The sequence below is a fragment of the Theropithecus gelada genome, chromosome 4, assembly GCF_003255815.1.
Source record: "Theropithecus gelada isolate Dixy chromosome 4, Tgel_1.0, whole genome shotgun sequence".
NCBI classification, from domain to species: domain Eukaryota; kingdom Metazoa; phylum Chordata; class Mammalia; order Primates; family Cercopithecidae; genus Theropithecus; species Theropithecus gelada.
In genome coordinates this window covers 46674950-46690932 of record NC_037671.1, presented here as the reverse complement: position 1 = coordinate 46690932, position 15983 = coordinate 46674950, and the positions used below count along the sequence as shown (strand labels likewise).

The 15983-nt window shown below is 53.4% G+C and overlaps 1 protein-coding gene across 1 annotated transcript; it reads left to right on the top strand.

The window, feature by feature from the left end:
* Positions 1 to 1234: 1234 nt before the first annotated feature.
* AARS2 (alanyl-tRNA synthetase 2, mitochondrial) lies at positions 1235 to 15871 on the top strand. Its single transcript, XM_025384256.1, has 22 exons — positions 1235 to 1511; positions 2340 to 2531; positions 3067 to 3212; positions 3441 to 3608; positions 4162 to 4306; positions 7203 to 7348; positions 7568 to 7676; positions 8048 to 8086; positions 8189 to 8300; positions 8792 to 8925; positions 9369 to 9513; positions 9744 to 9916; positions 10028 to 10141; positions 10239 to 10379; positions 11135 to 11272; positions 11380 to 11489; positions 11647 to 11755; positions 12049 to 12171; positions 12402 to 12512; positions 13124 to 13207; positions 13322 to 13432; positions 13881 to 15871. Exons 1-22 carry the CDS (start codon positions 1269 to 1271, stop codon positions 14043 to 14045), a joined length of 2958 nt encoding a protein of 985 aa, XP_025240041.1. The 5' UTR covers positions 1235 to 1268; the 3' UTR covers positions 14046 to 15871.
* Positions 15872 to 15983: the final 112 nt, after the last annotated feature.

The following is a 15983-nucleotide window of genomic DNA, read 5'->3' as shown; positions in this document are numbered from 1 at the left end:
CTTCCTGTTCCAGAAACACTGGAAAAACCAAAATAGGCCAAACACACTTTCAAAACAATACCTTTAATCTATGTAGGCAAAGGGAGAAAAAGGGGATCATGGAATAGGAGTTATAGGTGCTGTCAGAATACAAAGTTGAGAATTTACTATCACTATAAAAATTCAAGTCCAATGTCGATTCCCCAAAGAAACTATGCATCCAAAGACTCCAAATAACTTAACACACACAGAATGGTGACTAAAACAGACCACCTGGATGGTTAAGGCCTTCTCCATTATTACACTGACCTCAGCGCTGGAACCTCTATTGAGTTTTAGCTTGGCAGATTCTCTTCTCTCTTCCCAATCTGTTTAATTTTCCAAGCCAAGGGCATCATGAGAAACCCCATGAGCACCCTGATTGCATCCACAAGGACCTGTTGGCTTCAGGGTCACAGCTGCTACTATGGAAAGACAGAAGGGAGAGCTAGGACGGGTATATCTCTTACCTTAAATGAAAACACACAAAACCTCAGTGCGTTAGAAGGCTTAGAGAGTGAAATCTCTGCAGCTATCAGCCAACAGCTTCCTCCTGCCCTGACGACCTGGATTCTCTCTGATCCCCAGGCAAATGACAAGACCAAATGTTAGGCAATTAATAATATAGCAGATGCTGTTTGGTTTCTGTGTTCTCCTATAGACTCCTGCTTCAAGGGCAAAATGGCGGTGTCTGATGCCAAGGTCCAAGGGAACTGGCAAATGCCTAGAACGTTGCCTAGCACATACTAGGTCTTCAAAAACTATTTGTTGAATATCTCTTGAAGGAATGCTGATACTCCCCTGTCACTCTCTGCCTTCTTCCCTCAGCCTGGAAACACCGACACAAACACACACACACACACACACACACACACACGAAGTTGAATCCACACTTGTTTATTGCAACCCCATCTGTAACTTTGCAAAACTAATAAGCACAACAGCAATTACTGCTAGAATACAGATTTCAATGGGCAGGGCATTTTGTTAATTTTGTACCTTAAACGCCCAAAACAATGCCTAGCACATAGTAGGCTCTCAATATGTGTTTAATGCCGAATGAATTAAAAACCTACTATGTGCTAGGCGCTGTGCTAGATCGACTTCTGCCAGCGACCCAATCGATTACTTCCACACCGGCTGCAGAGCCGCCCCCTGAGTCCTCCTACAGCCAGGGGCCGCTGTAGGAAACGCCTGGCTTCCTTCCCTCGTCACTCTTTGACCCCGTAAAGTCACTGCCCGGAGCTAAGATGGCAGCGTCGTTGGCAGCTGCAGCCCGGCGGCTGCGGCGGGCCATTCGAAGGTCGCCCGCATGGCGGGGCCCCAGCCATCGGCCGCTCTCATCGGAGCCCCCTGCAGCCAAGGCCTCGGCCGTGAGGGCCGCCTTTCTGAACTTCTTTCGGGACCGCCATGGCCACCGGCTGGTGCCCTCCGCCTCCGTGCGGCCCCGCGGCGACCCCAGTTTGCTTTTTGTCAACGCGGGCATGAACCAGGTGAGGGCCGAACCATACTGATAGGGAGCGGAGTTTGTGAGTTTTCCGGTGAGAAAGACGCTTGCAGGATGGGCAAAAGAAGCGAGAGGCGGAGTTCGTAGCTTTTGGGGAAAGAGGGCGGTGCTTGGTTGGGTAAAGTGATGGGGGTACGGCGCTCAGAGTATAGGGAGGGCTTGGGGAGGGCTTGAACTGGGAACTTCTGAATTGGAATTGAGTATTAGGTCCAGAAATGGCTGGAGTGGAATCCCGTGGGGGCAGACTGGTGGGGGAAATCCCATTTCATTTATTCGCTCTTTAAATAAAGATAACGCTTTCATTAAATGTTTATTGATCACCTGTTGTGTGCTGAGTACTATTCTCTAAGCTTTTGATTTTTATCAGCCACTTACCTTTTCTAGACTTCATTGTCCTCATCTGTAAAATAGGGGCGGCGTAAGTTAATCTTAGAGGCCGTCTGGGATCCCTACTAAATAAGTCTTAGTTTTGTACCCTGAAGTTATTGGGTGTGGTTGAAGAAGCTGAGACGGAGGATGCCACATTTCAGTGCCCTGTTTCCAGCTCCCAACACATTCCTCCTTTTACCTTGCCCATTTTACTAGCAGAGGGTCTCCGGTTCATGATTTATTTACCTCTTCTGTGCTCCCCACATACCAGAGATGGCTGTCTCCAGGCTCCCAGGTTGTCCTCCTAGACCAAGATTACAGTGCACTCTCGGGGGCACCGTCAGCCTTCGGTCTGAACAGCCATCCCTAAACCCACTCCCCACATTTCCCTTCTACTGAGAAATTGCGATATCCCTCTCCTCCTCCCCACTCTATGTGCTTCCAGTTCAAGCCAATCTTTCTGGGCACTGTGGATCCACGAAGCGAAATGGCAGGCTTCCGACGTGTGGCCAACAGCCAGAAATGTGTGAGAGCTGGAGGACGCCATAACGACCTGGAAGATGTGGGTCGAGACCTTTCCCATCATACCTTCTTTGAAATGCTTGGCAATTGGGCCTTTGGGGGTGAATATTTTAAGGTGAGTCTCTGGAGAGCATTGATCAGCCAAGAAGGGAGTCAGTTTGTCCTGTTTCCATTGTACTGTCTGCTTAGGCAGGGCCTAATACCAGATGTGGAGGCAAAGTGCTAGTTGAGCAGGTGTAACAGGAATTACCTCGCTTCCCTGATTGGATTGTAAGTCCCTCAAGGGCAGAGACTGTGCTTCCTGCCTAATGACTACTCAAAAATTGTTGTTTGAGCAAATGGTCAAATAGCAATGCTAAGGTACTTACTAAAGTTAAAGATCACTCCAGGCTAGAGTAGGCAGAGAATTTCATGTGAAAGTGGGACTTGTTCTGGGACTTGAAAGAAGATAGGATTTAGAAGAAGGGGAAGCTTTCTGGGCAGTAAACAGTCAGAGGCAGTAATGGTTCATGGCTTATTCTGGGAACAAGATGGCCGCAGAAATGCTTTTGTCTTAAGTAGGGGGCTAAACTCATGTGGCTTGATTACTTCAGTGGGGTCTCCGTCTCACCCATCTTCCTCCCCCGACCCCATGCTGGTTTCTGCTGCAGGAGGAGGCATGTAGCATGGCCTGGGAACTGCTGACTCAGGTCTATGGGATCCCTACGGAAAGGCTCTGGGTCTCCTACTTTGATGGTGACCCTAAGGCAGGGTTGGAGCCAGACCTGGAGACCAGGGACATTTGGCTGAGCTTAGGGTAAGTCAACCCCCTACTTATGTTCATTCCTGGAGGGCAGAAGGACTGGATAATGGAGACTACCAGCACCAATCCTCAGAGTCTCAGCATTTCATTCCAGGATACTGTGGACTTAGCCCTGTTCTTCCTCTTGCTGAGCTTCGACTTGAGGGAGGGGCTCTCGTGGCAGAGAGGGTCCCAGCTTCTGGGTCTGTCCATCTCTCACCACTCGCCTGCCTTTCTCCTCAGGGTGCCTGCTACTCGTGTGCTTTCCTTTGGACCACAAGAGAACTTCTGGGAGATGGGGAATACCGGCCCTTGTGGACCCTGTACCGAGATCCACTATGACCTTGCTGGTGGGGTGGGAGCCCCCCAGCTGGTAGAACTTTGGAACCTGGTCTTCATGCAACACAACAGGTAAGGGGGTGCGGAAGCAGGACGAGAATCCCTGGCTAGAAGTGGAAAAGGTGGCAATTAGAAGACTTTGATCTGTTTCGTATAAAAACAAACACGTAAATGATGCTTACCATGTGCCAGGCACAATTCTCATCACCTTGTAGATAATAACTGATTTAATTGTAGTCTTTGCCTGTGACAGCTTAAACAAGTCACTGCTATTCTCTGTTGAACTTGATGATCAACAAGTTGAGTTGAACTTGATGATCTCAGATTTTCTTCTAGCCTTGACATGTCTTTCTAGGGGCAAAGAATTCTGTCCCAAGATGGGATGTCTGCTGCCCAGGCAAGGGCCCAAGCAGGGGTGAGAGTGGAGATAGCCCTGTATGAGAAAGGACAGGACCCCAAGGCCATCATCATCTGCTACTGCAGGGTGGCAGGGGAAGATACTGATTGTCTGGTTCCTCCCATTGTCAGCCCCCTTAGGCTCCCCGCCACCCAACATTACTCCACTTGGGCATCTCACACCTGTAATCCTGGGTGGGGCCTCACCTTGCACACCTTCCCTGGACAGAGAAGCAGATGGAAGCCTGCAGCCCTTGCCCCAGTGGCATGTGGACACAGGAATGGGCCTGGAAAGGCTGGTGGCTGTGCTGCAAGGCAAACACTCCACCTATGACACTGACCTCTTTTCCCCGCTGCTCCACGCCATACAGCAGGTGAGTGCCTCTTCCCTTCCAGAAGCCCTCCAACTTGCTCATCATAGCCCTCAGCCCCATTGCATTCCATCTTTGTTGAGAACTCAGAGTGTTCTCAGCATCTGAGGACAATAACCAACCAAGAATTCCAAGACGTCAAGCAAGACACTAGGATTCATTACTTATTACCTGCTATTCCTCCTAACTCCTTACCTCTTTCATTTATTCAGAAAATACTTGTTGAGTGCTTGCTTTATGTTAAGTCCTTTGTGTTTGGTACAGAAGACACAGCAGTAAGCAGGAAAGGGATCATGGAGATTATATGCTAGCATGAGAGATAGACAATAAATGTGTTAAAGAACAAAGTAATAGCTTACAGATTGTGAACAGGCAGTAAACATGGGTGAAAGTAACTAGGAAGAAGGAGAGGTACAGAGGAATCTTAGATAAGGTACTTGGGGAAGGCTCACCAAGAAGATGACCTTTGAGCTGAGCCCCGAAGAAGGAGGAGTCAGCCACAAGAAGCTCTTTCCAGGCAGAGGGGACAGCAGGTACCAAGGACCTTGGTACTGATGGATTAGATGGGGAGGGGAGGGAGACATCAAAGATGGCTCCCAGGCTATTGGCTTGAGCAACACAGTGAATGGCATGACTGTTTACTGAGATGAAGAAGCCTGGGGAAGAGAGAGCTTTGGAGCTAGGTGAATCAAGCTCTCTGCTTTGGAGCATTTCCATGTGTGTATAGCTTATACCCTCCCCATTGCCCCCCAAGAAAGGGCTTGACATGTGCCAGAAACAAAAAGGTGGCCAGCCAGTAAAGGAGAATCCCATGGGATATAATAGGAACATGTGTCAGTTAGCTTTTGCTGTATAACAAACCACCCTAATGCTCTTTGGCTTAATCACCAACCATGTATTTGCCCCCCGAGTCTGTGAGCTAGAGTTTAGGCTGGGCTTAGCTGGCTCATACTTTGGTCTTGTGTGAGCTCACTCATCCATCTGTGGTCAGCTGAGAGGCAGCTCCTCCTCTGGGGCTTGGCTGTCTGTCAGTTTGGAGGCAGTAGGGGTGACTGGGCCATGTGTCTGTCATCACCTAGCTGGCTGGTCTGGGCTTGTCCACATCACAGCTCAGCAAGGTTCCAAGACAGAGAGCAGACACATAGGCTTAGAACAGTGTTGTTTCCAGTATATTCTGTGGGTCAAAGCAAGTCACAAAGCCAGCACAGATTCAGGGGATGGAGAAACAGAGTCTATCCCTTGATGGGAAACAGCTGTAAAGTCCCATTTTTAAAGTGGCGTATGCATAGGAAAGGGCCATTTTTGTGAACAGTCTACCACAGACAAGAGGGCAGAGTTCAGTCTTGTGGGCCTTGAAGTCCAAAGTGGGGCTTTGATTCTCAGAGTGGCAAGAAGGGTTCTAAGGGCTGGGCACGGTGGTTCATGCCTATAATCCTAGCACTTGGGGAGGCAGAGGGAGGCGGTTCGCTTGAGGTCGGGAGTTGGAGACCAGCCTGGCCAACATGGCAAAACCCTGTCTACTAAAAAATAGAAAAATCAGCAAGGCATGCTGGCACATACCTGTAGTCCCAGCCACTTAGGAGGCTGAGACAAGAGAATCACTTGAACCCAGGAGGTGGAGGTTGCAATAAACTGAGATCGTGCTACTGCACTTCAACCTGGGCAACAGAGTGAGACTTCATCTCAAAAAACATAAATAAATAAAAATGTACATCAGATCATGTCACTCTCCACTGAGAACACTTTTTTTTTTTTTGAGACAGAGTCTTGCTCTGTCACCCAGGCTGGAGTGCAGTGGCATGATCTCAGCTCAGTGCAACCTCTGCCTCTTGGGCTCAAGCAATTCTCATGCCTCAGCCTCTAGAGTAGCTGGGATTACAGCCACCTGCCGTCACACAAAAAATCTGTATGTTTTTAGTACAGATGGCGTTTCACCAAGTTGGCCAGGCTGGTTTGAAACTCCTGACCTCAGGTGATCACCCGCCTCAGCCTCCCAAAGTGTTGTGATTACAGGTGTGAGCCACCACGCCCAGCATGATGTACACTTTTAAAAGCCTACTCCTGTTGCTGTGTGGAGGATGAACTGGAGGGAGATGAGAACAGAAACTTAGGAATCAATTGGGAAGCTATTATCGATCCAAGCAAGAACCACAGGGCATGACTTCGGCTAACAGCAGTGGAAGTAGAGACAAGTAGATTGATTTGAGAGATCTCATGGAGGTAGAAGCAAAAGGACCCACTGATGGATTACGATGGGTAGGGGAAAGAATTCAAAGATGGCTCCCAGACAATTGATTGAGCAACACAGTGAATGGCATGACTGTTAGACGAAGAAGTTTGGGGAAGAGAGAGGTTTGGAGCTAGGTGAATCAAGCTCCCTGCTTTGGAGCATTTCCATGTATGTAGCTTACACTCTCCCTCCCTGCCCACCCCCACAAAAGATGGGAGAGGCAAGAACAGGCAGTGGAGAGCATCTGGAGTCCAAGAGGCCTGGCTGAGATCTCAGATCTGCCCCTTGAGAGCTGGGTAGCCTTGTGTCACTGAGTTCCTCTGAGCCTCAGCTTCCTCTTCTGTAAAGCAAGGATACTAATACCTCCTGGAATGGGCTGTTTTGGGGATTAGAGTTCATGTTGTTCAAGTTCTCACCCAGTTCTGATAGTAGAAATTCAGTAAATGATCACAGATATGTTCACTTGTAGCACCAAATATGAGCCCCGTGAGGGCAGGGCCTGGCTCCTGCTCATCCATGAGGCTTCTCAGCCCAGGACTGGACTGGCAAGGCCATTCTGGATGTGGTTGGCTTTAGGGCTGAGTTCAGATGCTCTAGAGGCCATAAAGAGCACCTACCTGGGCCAGTTCAGGCAGGGCACTGGCTGACTCTTTCTCTCCTGCTTCCCAGGGCTGCAGGGCACCCCCTTACTTGGGCCGGGTAGGGGTGGCAGACGAGGGGCGCACAGACACAGCGTACCGCGTGGTGGCTGACCACATCCGCACACTCAGTGTCTGCATCTCTGATGGCGTCTTCCCTGGGATGTCAGGTCCCCCGTGAGTCTGGAAGGGCTACAGAGAGGACAGGGGCTGCTGGGGGTCGCAGGTGGAGGAGGGAAGGAAGAGGAGAGGTGGGTCTGGTTGAGCCAGTAGGAGGAATGGGGAGAGGGAGAGCTTTGGGGTGGGAGCGCACACTGTGGATCTTGTCCTTCCCACTCCCCATATTGCTGACCATGAGCTGCTAGGGGTTCATGTCTGGGCTCTGAACCCCTTTAGGCTGGTTCTTCGTCGGATCCTCCGTCGAGCTGTGCGTTTCTCCATGGAGATCTTAAAGGCACCACCTGGCTTCCTAGGCAGCCTGGTGCCTGTAGTGGTGGAGACATTGGTAAGGACAGAGCTTCTTCTCCACTGTGGGCCTCCCTGGGCACTTTGGGGAGCCTACCACTGGGCCTAGACAGTGCCCCCAGCCTGGGTGCCCAGAGGTCCCCACCCTAAATGTCCAGCCCAGCAAGAAAGCTGTCCTTGCTTACAAGAAGCAGGAAAACTTGAGGCTCCTTGCCCAAACTGCTGAGCCTTTGACCTCATGACCCCCTTCTGCCACCCTACCGGGAAACGAGTTCCCCATTTGAGTCCCTCTCCCAGCCCCTCAATGTGTATGAGTCTCCAGGGCAAGTGTCCTCAGGGAGGCCCAGGGTGGGGAGGTGAGGGTGGGTTGGTTGCCTTTCACACCTCCTCAGCCCTCTCCACCTCCCCCAGGGAGATGCTTATCCAGAACTGCAAAGGAACTCAGCCCAGGTACTGGATTCCGGTGGGAGAGAAAGGGGTTGATGGGAGAGTTGTGGAGAGAGACCCTCCTTTCAAGGAGACCTAGCTCCACTTCTGCTCTGTCTGGTTCAGATCTCCAACCTGGTGTTAGAGGACGAGGCAGCCTTCCTGGCCTCCCTGGAGCGGGGTCGGCGGATCATTGACCGGACTCTGAGGACCCTGGGGCCTTCAGATATGTTCCCTGGTCAGTGGGATACCTAGCCCATGCACAAGGGACTTGCTGAGACTCGCCAGGGTGGGCAGAGGAGGGAGCTCTGGGCCAGCCCCCTGCCTCATGTCCGCCCCCAACCTCTGCCCAATGTTCCTCTCTCCCTGGACTCTCCTTCCATACCCAGACCCCTCTGCAGCAGGAACACCACCCTGCCTCTCCCTATGTCCACACTGCCCAGCTAGCCCTGCCTCCTGCTTTCCTAGGTTGGCTTCATGCATAGACTGAGCTTCCCTCCTCTTGAAATGACCTGTGCCCAGGGAGTACCCTGGACTACCCCCAGCTCTGGCCTTGAGGCATGAAGCCTGAATGTGACCCCTCTCCTGAGGCTACCCAGTATGGAGGGGGTATTTGTGTTTGGCATCTGGTGGCTTCTGCGTGGTTAGAAGGGCCCTGGACCTTATTTTTCTCCCCTTCTTTGTCTAATCCCTCCCCTTGTCAACACTCTTTGTCTTCCTTTCTTAAAGCTGAAGTGGCCTGGTCCTTGTCACTGTCTGGAGACCTGGGGCTCCCCTTGGACATGGTAGAGCTGATGCTGGAGGAGAAAGGGGTCCAGCTGGACTCCACTGGACTGGAGCGGTTGGCCCAGGAGGCGGCCCAGGTACAAGCTGTGGCACCCCCATGCTGGTTCTGTTGGGACACCCCTTCCCCAGCCCTGAGCTCCTGGGGGAAGAGCTGTGGATATTGAGAGAAATCAAGAGTCTGAGATAGGATCTGTCCCCTCACCTGGGAGGTTTCTAAAACCTCAGGCCACAACTTGTAGAAAGCAACACTAGCCAATGGGCTAAACACAAGAGCAGAAGCCAGCACAGCTTCCTGGAGAGGGGCCTTCCAGGGGCAGCGGTGGGCAAGAAGGCCTAATCCCGAGGATCCCACATGATGGATGGTTCACCAACCAGCCCAGGGGCTCTAGCAGGCAGCCAAGCCTTGAATTCTTATTCCAGAAGGGCTGCAGAGTCCACAGCTGTGTGGCAGGGACAGGGCCCTGTGAGGCTGAAGTCCCACTTTCATTCTCCATGTACTTCTTCCATGCCCATCCTGCAGCACCAGGCACGGCAGGCTGAGCCAGTTCAGAAGCAGGGATTGTGGCTTGATGTCCATGCACTGGGGGAGCTGCAGCGCCAAGGAGTGCCCCCAACTGACAGCAGCCCCAAGTACAACTACTCCCTGCGACCCAACGGAAGTTATGGTTAGAGCCTGGACCGAGGTCTGCCACCACAAGCTTGCCTGACCATGACTAAGAAGAATGTCCAAGATGGTTGCTGCTGGCCCCTATGTATTCCCCAGGATGGCCACCAGGGGTCTCTGTGGCCCCCAGCTGGAAGTGCCCTGCGGGGTGCCTGTTAGCCCCAAGGCACAGACCCACCTTCACGTCCCCAGCCCCTGCCCACCACTAATAACCATTCTGTTCCCTGGCAGAGTTCGGCACCTGTGAGGCCCAGGTGTTGCAACTGTATACAGAGGACGGGACAGCAGTGGCCTCTGTGGGGAAAGGCCAGCGTTGTGGCCTCCTCTTGGACAGGACCAACTTCTACGCAGAACAGGGGGGCCAGGCTTCAGACCGTGGCTACCTGGTGCGGGTAGGGCAAGAGGTGAGTCTCCACCACAGCCCAGGCTGATTTCTGTGGGTGGCAGACCCAAGCCTGGGTGGGAGCCAAGGGGAGGGAAAGGCTACAGGCACCTTGACCCCTACCCTTCCCCAGGACGTGCTGTTCCCAGTAGCCCGGGCCCAGGTCTGTGGGGGTTTCATCCTGCATGAGGCAGTAGCCCCTGAGTGCCTACAGATCGGGGACCAGGTGCAGCTGCATGTGGATAAGGTAAGGATCCTCCCTAACTGTTCCCAATACCCTGCAGCCCTTCACTCTCCCCACCCCCTGCCCTTACCCAGGACCCTAGGTGACAAAAGTATTTCAGGCCTGGCGTCTAGCCTGCATGGCGAAGCACACGGCCACCCACCTGCTGAACTGGGCACTGCGGCAGACCCTGGGCCCTGGCACAGAGCAGCAGGGCTCCCATCTCAATCCTGAGCAGCTGCGCTTGGATGTGACCACCCAGGTGAGCCCGGCACAGAAAGACAGGCTTCATGTGAGGTGACAGGCTTAAAGAGAGACAGCCTGCTGTGAGCGGGTTGCCCTTAGAGGCCTGGGCTCTAGGCCCAGCACAGCCACCCAATCACTATGGGACCCTGGGCAAGTCCTTTCCCCTTGGGCTCCTCGTGCACCAGTGAGGAGTCAGGCTACAGAGTAGCTAGGGCCTCACCCAGCTCTGATGTGGGATCCTGAAGGCCCTCCAGCAGGGGCCCTCCCTTCACCTCCAGCCACTCCTTCCTTGTTTCTACTGTCACCCAAGACATTCTTGCTCAAACTGGGCTGCCCTCTCCCTCTGCTGCCACCCTGTCTCCCTGCCCTTCTTACACATCTGGCTCAAATCCTTTCTCCAGGAAGTACTTGCTGGCTAATCCCCATCCCACCTGCTTATTCCCTGCCCCTGCATCCCCCCATCCTGTAGTTCTCTCTTCCATTGGGCTGCCCCTTGTAAGCTCCATGTGGGTACAGCCTCCTTTTTCTGTTTCTTCAACTTTTGGTGCCTAGTGAAAGGCCTGGAGCTTCCAGTAAGCCCAAACTCCCAGATAGCTTTCTAAGGAAAAGAATTGTCTGCTCAGCTAGTGTTTATTGAGCACCTATCATGTGCTAGCCACTATTCTAGAACCTGGGGATAGCTCAGTGAACATTGACCATGTTTCAGTGCATCAGTTACAGGTGTGGGGCTGACTGCATGTTGGTCTTTCCATTTCCTCCCCACCCCTCCAGACCGCATTGACCCCAGAGCAGCTCCGGGCAGTGGAGAACACTGTGCAGGAGGCCGTGCAGCAGGATAAGCCTGTGTACATGGAGGAGGTGCCCCTGGCGCTCACTGCCCAGGTCCCTGGCCTGCGCTGTCTGGATGAAGTGAGTTGGGGAAGCCCTTTTGGTGATCGGGGGCCTCCTTCAGGCATACCTGGAGGCTTTATCCTTCTCCTTTGGCAGTTAACGGGCCTGTCCCCTCTTGACCTCAGGTATACCCAGACCCTGTACGGGTGGTGTCAGTGGGGGTACCCGTGGCCCATGCATTGGACCCAGCCTCCCAAGCCGCACTGCAGACCTCTGTGGAGCTATGCTGTGGGACGTGAGTCACTCCTTTGTGCTGCCTGGCCCAGGGGCCCCAGATCCTCGCCCTTCCCTTGGTCTTTGGAGCCATCAGCCCTTGATGGGAGATGCACTCTGGCTTCTCCCTTGTCTCCTGTCGTGCCCCCTGACATTCTGTTCCCTCCTTCCTCCCACAGGCACCTGTTACGTACAGGGGCTGTAGGGGACCTGGTTATCATCGGGGACCGCCAGCTTTCCAAGGGCACTACCCGCCTGCTGGCCATCACTGGGGAGCAGGCCCAGCAGGTCAGCTTGCCAGTAGGCCTGGGACTTCTGGGTTGAGTGGGTGCATGGGACACACGCAGGTGACATGCTCGGGCTCAGGGGTGCCCAGCAGCAGACCCAGTATTAATACTTGCACACCAATGTGGCCATAGCAGCTGTTGGCAGCTGGCATGTGTTTTATTTGGTGCTGGTGCCTTGACTGGTCTTGATTGTTATATCTTATTTGTCCCTGACCAGTAATGAGTTGAGAGGCCTTGTCCTGGGGAGATGAATGTAAGCCTGGTGGCCCTGACCCTCCTGTCCCCTCCCTGCAGGCCCGAGAGCTAGGCCAGAACCTGGCCCAGGAAGTGAAAGCAGCCACTGAGCGACTGAGTCAGGGGAGCCGGGATGTGGCAGAGGCACTGAGGCTGTCCAAGGACATAGGACGACTCATTGAAGTGAGGGCCACACCTACTGTGGAGCTGTTCCCCACCCTCTCCTGGCCCTATTCCCTCCCCTATTCCTCCCTGGACCCCTCTAGACTCTCCCTAGCACTCCAATCGGGTTGGGCTCCAGCTGGCCCAGATGTTTGTCTACAGGGTGGGTGTCTTCCCTGGCCCTGCTGGTCCCTACCTCAGAGACTATGGCTCAGGGAAGGGCAGGGGTGATGCACTGCTTCTGGCCATAGGCTGTGGACACTTCTGTGATGCCCCAGTGGCAGCGGCGGGAGCTGCTGGCCACACTGAAGATGCTGCAGCGGCGTGCCAACACTGCCATCCGTAAGCTGCAGATGGGGCAGGTGAGAGGAGGTTTGGCTGCATCCATGTGCCCAGAGACCCTCCAGCACATATACTGAGAAGTCTCAAGGGCTGGGGCGTGGGGGTGAGTCTGAGGCTGTGCAAGGACATGGGGACGGGGTGGTGGCAGCTTCTTCCTTCTCCCGCCAGCTGAGAACCATCACCCAGGCCATTCCCCCACTTCTGTCTCTTTCAAACTGTGTTTCTCCCCCAACTCCCAAGTCTGGCTCAGGCCCCCCAACCCCGGAAGCCTGCTGACTTGATTAGTGCCATTCAGCCCTGATTACACCTCCACTGTGGATCCCCTTTCTCCCACCCACTCCCGGTCCATCTGTGCTCTGACCTTCCTCCTTTCACCTTCAGCGACCTATTTGTAGGGGCCTGAAGCTATGATGAAAGGAAAGTGGCAAGGGAGGTGAGGAAGGACACATGTGGGACCCAAAAAGGAGGCCACCCTAGGCAGAGTCCCTGCCCCCTCTGCCTAGAGCTGATGACCTTTGGGGTGGGTGGGGGAAGCAGGGGATTGCTTAGCTGGGTCTCAGTTCAGAGGTGGGGGCTAATTGGAAACTTGCCTCTCAGCCTGACCCCTCTGCTCATCCTTCCTGCCCCATAGGCTGCAAAGAAAACTCAGGAGCTGCTGGAGCGGCACTTGAAGGGGCCTCTGATTGTGGACACAGTCTCTGCTGAGTCTCTCTCAGTGAGTGCTGGCCAAGAGGGGCTGCCCCAGGGTCTGAGGAGGGCAAAGTCCTGACCAGGAGGTAGCTACGGGTCTGGAAAGCTATGGGCTCACCATCTGTCTTTCATGGTCCAGGTGCTGGTGAAGGTAGTACGGCAGCTGTGTGAGCAGGCCCCCAGCACATCTGTGCTCCTACTCAGCCCCCAGTCCATGGGGAAGGTGCTGTGTGCCTGTCAGGTGGCCCAGGTGAGGGAAGTGGGAGAGCAGCCCACCACCCCCATTAATACCCATCCTGGTCCAGCTGTCTGATTCTACACCTTTAATTCTTCCCAGACAAAGGGGCCAAGGCTGGGTGGAGGTATCTATGAGAATACTGCAGGACAGGGATAGGGGAATCTCCTTGTTCCTAAAAACAGCCCCTCCCTACTCCAGAAAGCACCAGAGATTCCTTAATTACCAGCCCCTCCCAGGCCTCACATCCCTTGTAAACAAGTAGCAGATGTTCACATTCATAAACATCCCCACACACATTTCCATCCCAAACCTTCTCCGACTTGTCACCCGACTGCCCCACCATGTGCCCAGCTGGGAAGCGGGCGCTGATCACCTTCAACTCCACTCTTGAGGGTACCTTGGGTGGATGCTGGCAGGGAGGGCCACTCTGCATCGCTTCCCCTTCTGATTCTGTTCCTAGGGTGCCATGCCCACTTTCACAGCAGAGGCCTGGGCACTGGCAGTGTGCAGCCACATGGGGGGCAAGGCCTGGGGCTCGCGAGTGGTGGCCCAAGGCACCGGAAGCACTACTGACCTGGAAGCTGCCCTCAGTACAGCCCGAGCCTATGCCCTCAGCCAGCTCTGACCCAGGCCCACCCGGGGACCCACATGGACTAAAGGCAATGCCAGGAGCCCTGAAGGAGCCAGCAGAACCTTCCCACTGGCTGAAGCAAGGACTAGAGGCTAGAGGCCAAGCAACTGAACCAAAGAGGATCACCTGGGCCAGGCCCTACCTGACACAAGGAGACATGGGCTAGGGAAGGCAGAAGTGGGCCCAAAGACACACACCCCCTTGGTGAATGAGAAGACATGGGCAATTATGGCTGTGACTGCACATTAGAAATTATTTCACTGGCCGGGTATGGTGGTTCACGCCTGTAATCCCAGCACTTTGGGAGGCCGAGGCAGGATCATGAGGTCAAGAGATCAAAACCATCCTGGCTAACACGGTGAAACCCCATCTCTGCTAAAAATTCAAAAAATTAGTCAGGCGTGGTGGCACACGCCTGTAGTCCCAGCTACTCGGGAGGCTGAAGCAGAAGAATCGCTTGAACCTGGGAGGCAGAGGTTGCAGTGGACTGAGATCGCACCACTGCACTCCAACCTGGGTGACAGAACGAGACTCTGTCTCAAATAAGTAAATAATTTCACAGAGGACAGGAAGCTGCAGAGGTTCTGTTACTTTAAAAAAGAGTAGTTTTGCCCCTCCCAGCAACCTGGTATGGGTGCCCTAACACCAGTCTGAACTCACACTGTCTGAAAGGCCACCCAGGATCCAAATCAGGCCATCTTCATTGCCATGAGTGTTCAGACAGGCTCTGCGTGCCAGGCAACAGTGGGCACTGACAAAGGGCTCCTTGGCTACTGGGACAACACGGAACCATCCTGTGAAAATCATTTCAGCAGTGGAGACCTTTGCTATCAGTTCTTTCATTAGCAATGACCTCTAAATTAAATTAGGCCCTGCTGGTTTGTTGATGAATTGAGCAACTGAGAACGTGGCGGGCACCAAACACGATTCCTTCCTTCATGGAGCCTGCTTCTTGTGGAGGAAACGGGCAGTAAAGCAAAAGAAGAGGGTCAGGCTTGGTGGCTCATGCCTATAATCCTGGCATTTTATGAGGCTGAGGTTGGAGGATTGCTTGAGGCCAGAAGTGCAAGACCAGCCTGCGCAAACACAGCAAGACCCTGTCTACCAAAAAAAAAAAAAAAATGATCTTCCTGCCTCAGCCTCCCAAGTAGCTGAGACTACCCACACTTTGGTCCCAGCTACTTAGGAGGCTGAGGTGGGAAAATCACTTTAGCCCAAGAATTCAAGGCCACAGTGAGCTATAATTGCACCACTGCACTCCAGGCAACAGAGTGAGGCCCTGTCTTAGAAGGGAGAAAGTGTCAGATGGTGATGAGGTCTGGGGGGAAAAATAGATAATGGGGATTAGGAGTGTGGATGGTGGTATTCCCTCACCAAGAGGTGGCATGTGAGCAGGCAGCTGGGAGGTGAAGGTGTGACCCATGTGGAAATCTGAGGGAAAAGCATTCCAGGCTGAGGGAACAGCCAATGCAGATGCTGTGAGGTGGCCAGTGCCACTGAGCAGTGAGCTGGGATAGGGGCAGGTGATGAGGTTGGAGAGCGGGGTCAAACTACACTTCTTAAAACAAGTTGTACAGCACCTGCCTCAAGCCTGAGCTGAAGCTGAAAATTGACACCTCAAAGCAGGTGGAAGCCAAGAGATGGAGGAAAGCCCTCCTTCCCTACTAGAATGAGTCCACCTCAGACAGCCAGATGTTGGACTTCTGCCTCTGTTCCTAGATCTCTGTTGCTAGATGAAGGAAAGGGCCCCAGGGGACCCATGTTCAAATCAAGGGCTCCCTGGGTACCAAGTTCTGTCTAGTAAAAATTCTAGCAGCGTGGGCCTGCCTGACATCATTTTCTGCAGTTTCTCATTCTAATTAAGGCATAGATGATTTGCTGGTGAGGCACTGGTGAGGGCTTGAACGGACCCAATCCCTGGTGCCTGGCCCC

Excerpts from the sequence above, each read along its gene's own strand:
- AARS2 (XM_025384256.1), top strand. The coding sequence starts at position 1,269 with ATGGCAGCGTCGTTGGCAGCTGCAGCCCGGCGGCTGCGGCGGGCCATT. Across the intron at positions 9,917-10,027 it reads TGGTGCGGGTAGGGCAAGAG|GACGTGCTGTTCCCAGTAGC; the intron begins GTGAGTCTCCAC and ends ACCCTTCCCCAG. Across the intron at positions 12,172-12,401 it reads ACATAGGACGACTCATTGAA|GCTGTGGACACTTCTGTGAT; the intron begins GTGAGGGCCACA and ends TTCTGGCCATAG.